General features: G+C 40.9%; 1 protein-coding gene across 3 annotated transcripts in view; it reads right to left on the bottom strand.

The window, feature by feature from the left end:
* Tax1bp1 (Tax1 binding protein 1) overlaps nucleotides 1-13,134 on the bottom strand; it is a 69,382-nt gene that overhangs the window by 2,043 nt on the left and 54,205 nt on the right. For 2 of the 3 annotated variants that reach the window (XM_059257857.1, XM_059257858.1), the window contains exons 14-16: nucleotides 11,625-11,696; nucleotides 5,199-5,373; nucleotides 4,405-4,547 (exon numbers count right to left, since the gene is read on the bottom strand). In XM_059257857.1, the coding sequence (XP_059113840.1) occupies nucleotides 4,405-4,547; nucleotides 5,199-5,373; nucleotides 11,625-11,696 (390 nt within the window). The remainder of the gene's footprint in view (nucleotides 1-4,404; nucleotides 4,548-5,198; nucleotides 5,374-11,624; nucleotides 11,697-13,134) is intronic. The other variant, XM_059257859.1, reaches the window with a different exon arrangement.

Below are 13,134 nucleotides of genomic sequence, written 5' to 3'. Positions count from 1 at the left end.
CAAACGGACTAGGGGAGGCCAGCTGTGGTGTGGCACAGGCCTTTAACCCGAGCACTCAGGAGGCAGAAGCAGATGGATCTCTATGAGTTGAGGCTAGCCTGGTCTACATACTGAGTTCCAGGCCAGTCAAGGCTACCAAGTGAGTCTCTGTCTCAAATAATGATAAGAAATACTGAACTCTGGATGTTCAAATGAAAAACAGCAATTTCTTATGAAATAAGGAATCACCTATTTGGAGGACAGCTTGAGCCATGAAGTATGCAAGGTCTTCAAAGCAACCAACTCCTATAATGACTCTTTAATATTCAAAACGATCAATCAGATCTCCACTTAGTGTGTTTACAACCATAATGATGTCATTCCAGGACCACTTCCTGAATGAGCAGTTCATTTACTGGGGCTGGGGTCTTCTAAAGAGTGTGCTTTCCAGAAAAGAGGGACCCTAAATTCCAGTAAAAAACGTTGTTTGTACATCTGCCTTTCAGTTGAAATGTATGAATTCAGAAAATGGGCTGTTTCTTTTCATTACATTTTTATGACAGATAAATATGAAGTAGACTGACACAGAAAACAACTGGAGAATGGCTCTTTGATTTTGCTTTAAGACAGGCCATCAAAACACTGAGTGGCTTCTGCAAAATATTTCATTCTTAGTATACAAAATATTCAGTGTTGTTTTTCAATACTTTCTTCCTATTGAGATATAAGAGAAAATAATTTTAAATGCGGTCTCTCTTTTTTTTTAAAAAAAAAAAATTTATTTATTTATTATGAATAGTGTTCTAGCTGCACATACCCCTGCAGGCCAGAAGAGGGCACCAGATCTCATTACAGATGGTTGTGAGCCACCATGTGGTTGCTAGGAATTGAACTCAGGACCCCTGGAAGAGCAGCCAGGGCTCTTAACCTCTAAGCCATCTCTCCAGCCCAATGCTGACTCTCTTAAAAAGAATGAAAAGTAACAAGAAAGCAGACAAGGTCTTCTATCCTACTTCATTCCCAAGTCCATGTCAATGAAAATGGCAGAATGGATTGGGAAGTGAAGTTATTAAGGCAGATACTTAATAGAACTGGGGCAGAAGGTCAAAAGCAAAATAAGAACTCAAAATTTTCAATATATTTTACCATTTGATCACACAGCTTTTTAAGGTAAAAGAATGAGGTGCCATCTTATATTACTATTTAAAATAATAAACTTGAGTCAAGTTCTACTAGAAACTGAAGAAGACTGCGAACCGTTTCTTTTAAAGGACTTCTGTTTAAAGGCTGTTAAGGTGCTGTGGTGGTCTGAGGGAGAATAGTCTCAAGAGGCTCATATATTTGAATGCCTGCTCTCAGCTGGCAGAACTGTTTTTGAGGATTAGGAGGTGTGTCACTGAGGCTGGACTCTGAGGGTCTTTCTGCCTGGTTTCTACCCTTTTGTCTCAACATATAAGCTCTCAGCTACTGATCCAGTGCTATGCCTCTTCCCATGATGATATGGACTCAACTCACCCTCTGAAATGGTAAGCAAGCCCCTAATTAAATGCTTTCATTTATAAGTTGCATTGTTCATAGTATCTTTTCACAGCAATAGAATAGCAACTAATGCAGAACAACACTTGCAGACCTGAGTTCAGTTCCCAGAACCCACATAATAGCTCACAACTGCCTTCAACTACACTTTCAGGGGATCCAATGCCCAATGCATGGCAGTGGGAGGTAACGTGTGTGAAGGGAGGGAGAGAGCTAGTCCTGAAGAGCAGGATTAGAAGTCCGCACCACTGCCCATGAGGCTCAACGGACCACACGCATGCACATCCCTAACTCTCAGGCTGTCTCCACATCAGCAATCGTGGGAGAGGCACTACTGCACATATACAAGCCACATTTACTGAGTAGCAACGACTCCACAGAGCAGATCATGGTTCCCAAAACTGGATATGCAGGGTGCCTATTCCAAGGGTGCCACAGAAATTCATGATTCCATGGGATTTCATTTTGAAGAAGTATCAAATTATGCAGAAATACCCTGTATTTGTCAGATACCATGTGAAAACACAATTCAATGCACTGTTCAGTTTCAGGTCTGGATAGTGCCAACACTCCTTTCCACACACCCTAGCTTTGAAAAGCCGAGTCTCTGGCATGGCTACAACATAAAGCAAGTGCTATATAAAAGCTAATATGAAGTGAGAAATTAGCTTGTCCGATGTGGTCCCAAAGCTGAGAGGCTGTGCAGCGGCCAACAGTCATACGTTCTGTAGATAACTAGGTATTTGAAAATAAACATGACATTTAACTTAAATGTTTAATGGCAACTAAACTTACTAGGTATGTCTTTTGGCCTAGGAAATGTTACAGAGGAAAATGTTCAGGATTCTATGACCAAAGAAGTACAGAACCTCTGGTCACAGGTTACCTGCAAAGGCTCTGATCCTACTTCCGCTTTCCCAGTGGTATGAGTTAGAACTAACTATCGGTAGCTCAGCTTCTTCCACAATTGACTAGCCATGCTGACAACCCACTCTGGAACTACTGTGAAAACTCATGAGCATCACATACACAGGGCTCAGCAGGCAATAGCTAGAGAAACATTCACTGGCACCACCAGTATCATTACAACTGCTGCAATAAGTCTTAGAAAGGGTTCTGAAAGGCACCAGTTTCTAGCACAAGAGGAAGAGGCAGCTGGTGAGGCAGCAGGATAGGCTAGAAGAGCAGGCCATGCCAACTCTGACTCCAAGGTGCCCATTGGGGCATTGTGACTATTAACCACTCCTACAGAAAAAGTGGCTTTCCATATTTTTACTAAAACTACATAATAAAACTCCTCATTTGCAAGTAGTTTTGCTGTTAAAATGACAAGAATTTTAGAAATGTTAGATGTATATAAAAAGTCCTTCCTACTACGGAAAATCTTTTGTTTACAAAACACAAATATTCCAGAGGACTGCATAGTAAGAACTTTACCAAATCTAAACCCCTGAGCACATGAGCCCAAGATGCTAACGCTGCTACTCACGGGTTTGCAGGAGGGCAAAGCACACAGACCAGAAAGAACATTCTGCTAATTAAACCGAAGCAGATGATTACGGAAGAGAAAAGACTTGTCACATGTAACATCTGTGCCAAGAATGATCAGATTAAATATGCAAAATGTAGAGTAAAGTTGTAAAAAAGCAGTAAGATGATATTCAAGACCTTAAAACAGGCTACAAAAGTTCTGACAGTTTTCCTAATTATTCCCAGTAATGGACACAGGAGGCCAAAAGGCAGGAGGGAGAAATACATTTTTCTCCATTATGAGTGTTGAACACTAGGTCTAAAATCATGCCTGTCTGAACACTGATCAGTTTCTGCAAAGGTTAATAGCAATTAAATGCAGCAAACTATATTAAATGAGAAACAGGTCATGATACCATTGTACTTGCAAAGAGCACGATAAAACCATTTCCTTGGAATTTATCTTAATGCACATGAAAGAGCTGCTATGAAAAAAAGGAGGTCCCCACCCCCAGAGCTGCTGTAAGGAATCTATTCATTAAATGGTGAAAAAAAAATCATCTTTCAGCTGGGCGTGGTGGCGCACACTTTAATCACAGCACTCTGAGGCAGAAGCAGGCAGGTCTCTGTGAGTTCAAGGCCAGCCTGGTCTACAGAGAGAGTTCCAGGACACCCAGAGCTATTACATAGAGAAACACTATCCTGGGGGGGGGGGGGGATCATCTTTTAGCCAGCCAAGGTGGCACATACTTTTATTCCCAGCAAGGGAAGAGGCAGGTGGATTTCTGTGAGTTGGAGACCAGCCTCATCTACATAGTGAGTTGTAGAATAGCCAGGGCTATGTAGAGAGACCCTGTCTCAAAAAACAAAAACAAAATAATAATCTTTTTAAAAAATGATATGTCATATAATCTAACTTAATTATCATCATTTTTATGTTGCTGCCAGAATAAGAAATGTCACATAAGTATTAAGGATGTCAAAAAAGGGAATTTCTCAGAAAAAGAAAACTACTATATGATAAAGATAAAATTTACATTAAAATTTACAGGATATAAATACTATGCTTTGCATAATACCTTTGCATCTTAACACTTGGTTTCTTCCAGGTCAGCAGAGCCACAATCAAAAGATTGTAGAAAGTTACTTAGGAAGTAATAATTAGGATTAAACTAACTGATAATTGACATCCTAATCAACCGCTGAACTTTAATATATAAATCCTAAAGTGTTAAGTGGCAAAAAAAAAAAAAAAAAAAAAAATACTGGTTGGGTTTTCAAACACAGATTTTTTTCAAAAGAATTCAGCAGGCAATCCCATGCAAATGCAAATTCAGTCTTTCCACACACACACCCTTCACACTCCACTAAGCCAGCAGCACAGAGCAGGCAGGCTCAAACAATGAAAACTCAATTTACTCTGCTGTCCTCGGGGTCTTCTAAACCATCGGGCCGGCTAAGGTTCCGGGCAGGCTGGCTGCAGACAACATTGTCTTCCCAAGATAGGACTCGCACAGGTGGCCTTTGGATTTCATCTGGATAAAAAGCACCATCTGCTCCATCTGTAGTAAGAATTATGGAAGAAACACTTAGGGAAAAAATCAGATGGAATCAGTTATAGAAATTATTTCCTCTACATGTAGATATGGAAAATAGAGAAGTAAATAGGAAGTCAGGGTGTGACTCAGTGGCAACATGCTTTCTTGGAGCAAGAAGGCCTAGGAGCCTCGGCACCACATAGGAAGAGCAGCAGAGGCCACATGGGCATGGCAGAATGTGCCAGCTTGGGCTACAGAGCAAAATCCTTAAGTTTCTTAAGTTTTATTTATTTATTTTTTTTGGTTTTTCAAGACAGGGTTTCTCTGAGTAGCTTTGTGCTTTCCTGGAACTCACTTTGGAGACCAGGCTGGTCTCGAACTCACAGAGATCCGCCTGCCTCTGCCTACCGAGTGCTGGGATTAAAGGCGTGTGCCACCACCGCCCGGCAGTTTCTTAAGTTTTTATTTTTAACCCACAAGTCTAAAAACTGAGTCTATGATAAGCAATTAGGACTACTCATTCATGATTGATTACTTGCAGATGTCAGTAGTAGCATCAAACATTAAAATGACAACTTACACAAAGAAATTTTATTAGAGTTCATTATACCCTCAGCTCTCTAATTCCATGAAAAGGTAAAACTCTAACCACCAAGCCAAAAAGACTTGAATAACCTCGTGTTTCCTGTGCTGTGTGTGGATTACCATACTGCAGAACTGGCTGCGCATTTGGAAGTGTAGGAAGGAGCCCATTTTGCTCAGAGCATGTGTTGAGACACCTTGAGACCTGTTGGGGGCTCTGACCTTCCATTTTCCTTCCTTTCTGATCTTCCAAACTCCTTTTAAGTTCCTAAAATTAACAAAACAAAGATGAATAAGCAAAGCAGCCAAATATTCTCTGAAGGCAGCATTAAACATTCAGCCCAAATACAGCATTAACATCTCTCTAGTATGTTCTGTGTGTGTGCTTGTGGGAGAGCTGCATCCACCTCTTAAATGCCCCAATCAGAAATCAGGATAAAGCCCAATGTACGTCCAAATTTACTTGTGCCAAAAGTACTTGTTATTCAACTAATTTAGGGGAAACTATGAACCTCCTAGTACTTATCAACAAAATTTTAGTATAAAAAAGGAAAATCCACGCCAGGCGGTGGTGGCGCACGCCTTTAATCCCAGCACTCGGGAGGCAGAGCCAGGCGGATCTCTGTGAGTTCGAGGCCAGCCTGGACTACCAAGTGAGTTCCAGGAAAGGTGCAAAGCTACACAAAGAAACCCTGTCTCGAAAAACCAAAAAAAAAAAAAAAAAAAAAAAAAGGAAATCCAGCCCCTCTACTAAAGAATTCTATCAAACATTTAAAATCTATTTTAAAACGCTAACCCTGTGACAGACTGGCTAGTTTACACCTATGTTGCCATGAAGAGGTAGAGACTAAGGCTCAGGAGTTCAAGGTGATCCTAAGCTACACAGTAAGTTGGAGGCTAGCCTGGGCTATATAAAACTGTCTCCAAACAAAAACTCACATGCACGTTAATCCTGTACAGCCTTTTTAAAATATGAGGGAGAAACAGTTCCCAACTTAGTTACTAGGTCAGGTTCTGCTATCCAATCAAGCCAGGGACTAGGGAGACAGCTCAGTAGTTTAAGTGTTTGTAGCAACCATGAGGGAGGGCTGGAGTTCAGATCCATAGGACCACATCCAAGCAGATCAGGAATGAGGACCAGCTGGAGGAGGCCGGACCCCCAGAGCACAGGTGGTTAGGGAAGCTAGCCGTGTGTGTCTACCTTGGACCTCCACATATACATGTGTACCTGGATAGACGTGTGTGCATCCATGCACACACACAAGGATATTACAAAAAAACTTCAGACCACAGCCTTCATAAACACTGATACAAAAATCCTTATTAGCAATTCAAATCTAATATTTAAAAAAAAAAACCTAAAGAGTTTAACCACAAGACTAGGACAAACATCTTTAAAAAAAAAATAACATAAATGCAGACAATTCAAGATGTTCAGGGTTTTTAAAAAATCCAGCAAGATAGAATAAAAAATAATTTAACTTGAAAAAATTGTCATACAAATCTATAAAAGTGTAAGGTAAAAAAATCAATGATTCTACTGCAGATGAAATGATAAGTAAAGGATTCTGCAGCTCTACCTAATTCTCTTCAACATAACTAGTAACTAAGACAAGATTAAGGCAGACAGGAAAGGAACTAAATCTGTCTGCCTTTATTCGGACAATACAAGAGAACATGCAGAATGAACCTAAGGCAGAGAGGCTAGGAAAATGAGTGACGTTAAGCCGGTTACAAGATACAAGATACAAACATATAAATCAATTCTATCCCTATAGATAAGCAACAAAGAGGAGAGGGAAAACTTTGATTCTATTTAGAATGAAATCAAAGAGAAAATACATAGGAAGTAAGTTAGCAAAAGATGTACTCATTAAAACCCTGAGTGTGATTAAAGACGGCACAAATGGAAAGATGCATAACAAGTACACATACAGAAAATGTTTTTTATACTAGTAACTCCCCTCAAACTAACTACAGATACAATGAAATCCTAATAAAAAATCCCAGCAGGCTTCTGCATAAATTGACAAAATGATTATAAAGTGGAAGTATAAATGTCAATATTTAAAAATAACATCTCACGATTTGGGGGGCAGAGGAAGGAGGATCCCAAAATTGAGGCTAGCCTGAGATACAAAGTGAACTCAAGGCACCCTCGGTTCTAATGGAAATCTGTTGAACTCTCAACGGTGAAGACACAGCTCAGTGGCAGAAGACTTGTCAAGCCTGCACAAGGCTCTAGGTTTGATTCCCCAACACCACCCAAAAAACTCTGAGAGGAGGAACAAAGGAGGGAAAGGAAGGGAGGGGGGACCCTAAACCACCTAGATTTTAGGTCTCAAGCATGCATATGACTCAGTCAAGCTGTGTCACCTCTTAAGCCACAATTTTCTTCTACCAACAAATAAAAGAGATCTGAACATTGAAATGTTTATGTAAGGTATAGTCCTAGTACCTGGGATGTAGAAGATGGACACTGCAGTCCAGCATGGCCTATACACGCAGATACCATCTCAAGCCCTCGCCCCTCCCCCCAAACAAAGGGAAATGCTGTGAAACACCTCTGGTCTGCTCTTCCTCCTCTACATCCTTCCCTCCATCTTCCCCAGATTACACAATTTCCTTTTGACTCCCTCCTCCTCCTCCTCCTCCAAAGACCAATGAGGGGGGTTTAGGGGTTAACATGTGCATACACATACATACAGGCAAACACTTGGACATACAAAAGTAAACATCAATCTTTAAAAACAGTAGGTCAACACATATTTACTCAACTAATGCTTAATGACCATGTGCTTCCTTCCAGGCAAGTGTGTGTAGACCAAGGGCTCTGTGATGAGCAATGAGAACCTAACACTAATCTTCAGACACCTGGGCAGCTTTTAGAGTTCTCAAAAATACTCTGTGGAACAGCCACTAAATCTTAATCAAGCTGTTGGAAATCATAATGCAAACACTTCATTTAAAGTGATATAAATATGACAATACTATAGGAGACTAAGAAGAACATCAAAGTTTTAAAATAATAGTAATAAACCAAAGCAGCCAGCAAGTGTCCAATATGGCATTCCTGATAAGGGCTGACAGTTTTTAAACTGACAATAAAACTGATCTCAGTATATTTCTTTCATCAAATCTTTTTATAAGCAAATGCTATATATTAATTAAATTTGCTCCATTAGCTTATTTATTAAACAAAAAATTCAAACATTTGACTTCAAATACCAGGTACTGTAATGGGGACCACAAACACTTGATTAAAACAGGTACTCTGTACTCTTCATGGACCTTGAAGTTAAGTGAAAGGGACAGACACCCAACAAAGCATAAAATAGATACAAATGTATTTGCATAATTAAAAGTTGTGGAAAATATCATGGAACAAGAGCAGGCTCCAGGGTAAGTTGAGTGTGAGTACCTAACTGGACTAGCTGGCCAAAGGAGGTCCAGGAAAAAACACCAAGAGTGGTAAAAACAGTACCAAGGAGACTGACCCAGGAGAGCTGCCATTAGTTCAAGGCCTCCCTGGGCTCTATCAAGAGTATTGGGCCAGCCAGTGTTACATGGCAAGAGCCTGTCGCAGAAAGCCTGTGAGGGGCAGAGAGAGTTCGACTTCAGAGGTAACTAATAGGAAGTCTAGACCATACATGAACAACTCTGGCTGAGGATGTGGGGTCAAAGACTGCAGTCAGACTCACAGACTAAGACTGGCCATAAGGTACAATTATCCATGCTGAACTAGTGCAATCATTTTATTATCTCTATTCTTGCATATGTATAAAATCTACATTTTCTCAACAAAATAGTAATAAATGATAGGTAAGGATATTCCTTGACAAAAGACATTAACTAAGGCCCTAAAACAAGGGAGAAACCTACCAATTTTAAGTCAAGCCTAAGTGATTAGACAGTTCTCAGGGTTATCCTTGGTCCAGAAGTACCAAAGGTACAGCCCCACCTAACAAAACCTAGGGGTGGGCAGGAGAGAGGGGGAGGAACTGGAGCAGGGAGGGGGCAGGAGTAAAAGGAACCACAGTATAAATCAGCTTGGGGAAGATGAAGGCAGTGTAGAAGGAACGGCAATATTTCTCCACCTGTACTTCCTTATGCACTTTAGATCTTAGGAAATCACACAACCACACAGGGCAGCTTACAGTCTCCTGTAATCTCATTTTCAGGGGACTGGATACCCTCTTCTGGCCTCTGGGGGCACACATATATGCAGAATGTGCTTCTACACATAAATACAAATAAATCTTAACAACAACAACAACAAAAAGAGCCAGGTGTGGTAGTGCACACCTTTAATCCCAGCACTCAGGAAGCAGCGGCAGGTGGATCTCTGAGTTCCAGGCCAGCTAGGACTACACAATGAGATGTTGTCTCAAAAAACAAAAAAAGGATGACACATTATAATCTGCTGGCTAAAAGGAGTTTGATACTGATGACTGCCAGCTAGGAAGATAAATATTTGATGGTTGATGCTGTGGGATGTTCTGTATGTCAAATTGCTCTGATTGGTCAATAAATAAAATACTGATTGGCCAGTGGCTAGGCAGGAAGTATAGGCGGGACTAACAGAGAGGAGAAAAGAAAGAACAGGAAGGCAGAAGAGAGACTGCCAGCCACTGCCAGTACAAGCAGCATGTAAAGATGCCGGTAAGCCACGAGCCATGTGGCAAGGTATAGATTTATAGAAATGGATTGATTTAAGATATAAGAACAAAAAAAAAAAAAAGATATAAGAACAGTTAGCAAGAAGCCTGCCACGGCCAATATAAGTTTCTGTGTTTACTTGGTTGGGTCTGAGCGGCTGTGGGACTGCCAGGTGAGAGAGATTTGTCCTGACTGTGGGCCAGGCAGGAAAACTCTAGCTACAGGTTGACACAGAACTCCTGAAATCCTTACAATTTCCTCAGTGGTGACTTTGGAACCTACCTAAGTTTATGGTAACAAAGAGGTTTACGTGAGATCTTGGACAGCTTCAAGGGAAGGGCTCTCCCACCCCACATCCTCTGGTCACTTTCTAGGTAAAGAGGGTAGCTAGCCGGGCGGTGGTGGGGCATGCCTTTAATCCCAGCACTCGGGAGGCAGAGCCAGGCGGATCTTTGTGAATTCGAGGCCAGCCTGGTCTACAGAGCGAGATGCAGGAAAGGCGCAAAGCTACACAGAGAAACCCTGTCTCGAAAAACCAAAAAGAGGGTAGCTATAGAATGAGTTAAATCATTTGGTCACTGATGATTTAATCAATCATACTTATATCAAGAAACTCCAGAAAAAAATAAAACAGGGAGGCTAGGAGAACTTCCTGGTTAGTGACTCGATCAACATTCTAGAAGGACCATACACCCAAAAGGAACATTAACCTTTACCCTACACATTATCTCTTCCATCTGTCTGTTTCTAAAGTATATTCTTCATGATAAAATATCATTGTGAAGTTACTATTGCTTTCTTGAATTCTGAGAGTCATCTAGAAAAACATTTCCAAGTGGGTGTTAGTCAACTGTAAAATACAGAACGTCTAGGTACTACTTCACTGAGGCTGGCATCTGAAGTGAAAGCAAGCCTATGCAACTGAGTCCTAGCCTGTAGGAGATGGCAATGCTACCTCACAGTAGCATCCCAACTGACTGCAGGATACTCCTGGGATAATCAAACTATTGTCCAACAACAAATACATCTATAAACACAGGAAGACAAAAGGTCTTTCCTGTTATAGGAGAACGACAAAAGCCAATTACAGAAGCGATGAAGCTGACCAATCCAATGTTTTAACACAGTAACACCATCCACGCTGGAGATCTCCTCCTTAGGTGGATCTTCCAAATGCTGCACACTTCACTACACCACCCAGATTCATTAGATAAACCCTGTCCACACTGGCAAGCATCAAACTAACACAGAAGGCCAAGTTCTCAAAAATGTAGGAACTGCATTCAAAGGCTGCAGCATTGGGAAGGCTGAGAATCACTGACTTAAGAGCTTGAATTTTATCAATGTCAAGAAATAGTATTGTTGGGCTGGAGAGATGGCTCAGAGGTTAAGAGCACCGACTGCTCTTCCAGAGGTCCTGAGTTCAATTCCCAGCACCCACATGGTAGCTCACAGCCATCTATAGTGAGATCTGGTACCCTCTTCTGTATACATAATAAATAAATTTAAAAAAAAGAAATAGTATTGTTTTCCAGCATTAACAGCTTCACTCTACTTCTTTGCAAGAAAATACCTAAGTCTGAACAAAAGAATTACAAATTCCCTTCTCCCCTAAATCTGAATATTGTAAACTTTGTTTCTTGTTAAATGCAAACTCCATGATGGAGACCAGAGTTGAAGCAGTTCTCACCACTGGGCAGGTGTGTAGCCTGGAAATGAGGATGGTCCACCAATTACTGTTTACTACCAGGGAGCCAGAGTTGCAGACATGGAAGGAAGCTTTCAAAGAGAGGACCAACAAAAGAAAGCCAAGAATGGTTACAGAATATCCACATTTTATTGAAGTGCATTGCTCAATACCTTCTCTCTTGAGAAAGTTTCCAAATGGGAAGCCAGATCATTTATTTCTTTGTCTTTCTCTGCCAACTGTAGCTGAATAAAAAAAAGATTATTGTTAATATTTTTATTATCTACTTTCTCCTTACATATGAGATCCACTTAGTACTATATTAGCAAACTAATTTCTATCACCAAGTTCAGTTATTTTTCTTAGTTCTCAGTCTTTGAATTAGCTGCCATTACTGACCAATTTCTTTTCTTTTCTTTCTTTTTTTTTTTCTCCCCCTATTTTTGGATTTCTGTAAGCTGGCTCAGAACTTGTTTTGTCCTGGGTTAGTCTCACACTCAGTCAGCATCCTGAGACATGAGACCAACGGTGTGTGCCACCGCACCTAGCTTTCCTTTTACAATTTGTTAACACACTGATTATGCCTAAGTTTCATTATGGCATCACACATACATAGTGTATTTTAAATCATATTCACTTCCTACTGTCCTCTCTTGTTCCCTTCTACTCCCATAATCCCCAATGGGTTTCATCAGGGTTGCTTACAGGGTCCTAGGTAGGAGATGATGGGTTCCTTACTAGTGGCTATACTACTGAATAAATTGTCTCTCCCGCACCCTGCAACTATTAAGTCCCAGAATATTCAGTGGGACAAGGGCCTTATGAGCCCCTCCCTCCTCGCTCCCATTATCTGCGCTGGGTCCTTGGCCCTTTTCCTCCCAGGACAGGACACTGACAGGCCCAATACTGTGCAGGTCTTGGGCCAGTAATCTCCATTGCTGTGAGATTAAGAGTGCAATAGTGAGGTCATGTTCTGAGGACAGAATTCTACCTCAGTCCACGCCTTCCTCTAGCTCTTACATTCTTTCCGCCCTACCTTTTTCTATGTCCCTTGCACCTCGGAGGCAGCTTTCCTTATCTTGAAAAGGACTCTTTGGAGTATGTAAAACAGTATCTTATCTATGCTCTCCTAATGCCTGCTCCTCTTTAGTGTCTACTTTTCGTTACCAACTACAAATAAAAACATTCTATGACTATTCTTCTTTGGTTTTCTGTTCATCTTTCCATGCTAAGAAGCCAGAAATATGAATTCACATACCATTCTCATTGCCAAATTCCAAAACTGCCAGAAGCTGGCCAGGAACTCAAGGTTTAGTTCAAGCTGGACCTGATGATCTATACTCTCCTGCCTCAAACTTCCAAGATTACAGATATGTGCTACCAAGGCTGGGGAAATCTGCCATTTTAAGTAATGGTAACACTTAATGTTTTCATGGCCATCTTTCCTGCCTTGGAAAGACAAAATGTCCCACACCTACGTTTTTTTCATTAGTTGACAGACACCAGGAGAACCAACAGTGTGACCAAAGCTTAACAAGCTACAGCCGTTTCCTCCTCCACTCCCCAACAACGTTTTCAATCTGTGTCAGAAAATCCTTCAACAACTACCTAAGACTACTTGCATTAATGGAGACAAATCTAACTATTCTATTCTTTGCTGGGTGTGGTAACACACACCTTTAA

This window comes from Peromyscus eremicus, chromosome 3 (genome assembly GCF_949786415.1).
Source record: "Peromyscus eremicus chromosome 3, PerEre_H2_v1, whole genome shotgun sequence".
In the NCBI taxonomy this organism is placed as follows: Eukaryota; Metazoa; Chordata; class Mammalia; order Rodentia; family Cricetidae; genus Peromyscus; species Peromyscus eremicus.
Note: the sequence above shows the minus strand (reverse complement) of the source record. Positions and strands in the feature narration are given on the sequence as shown.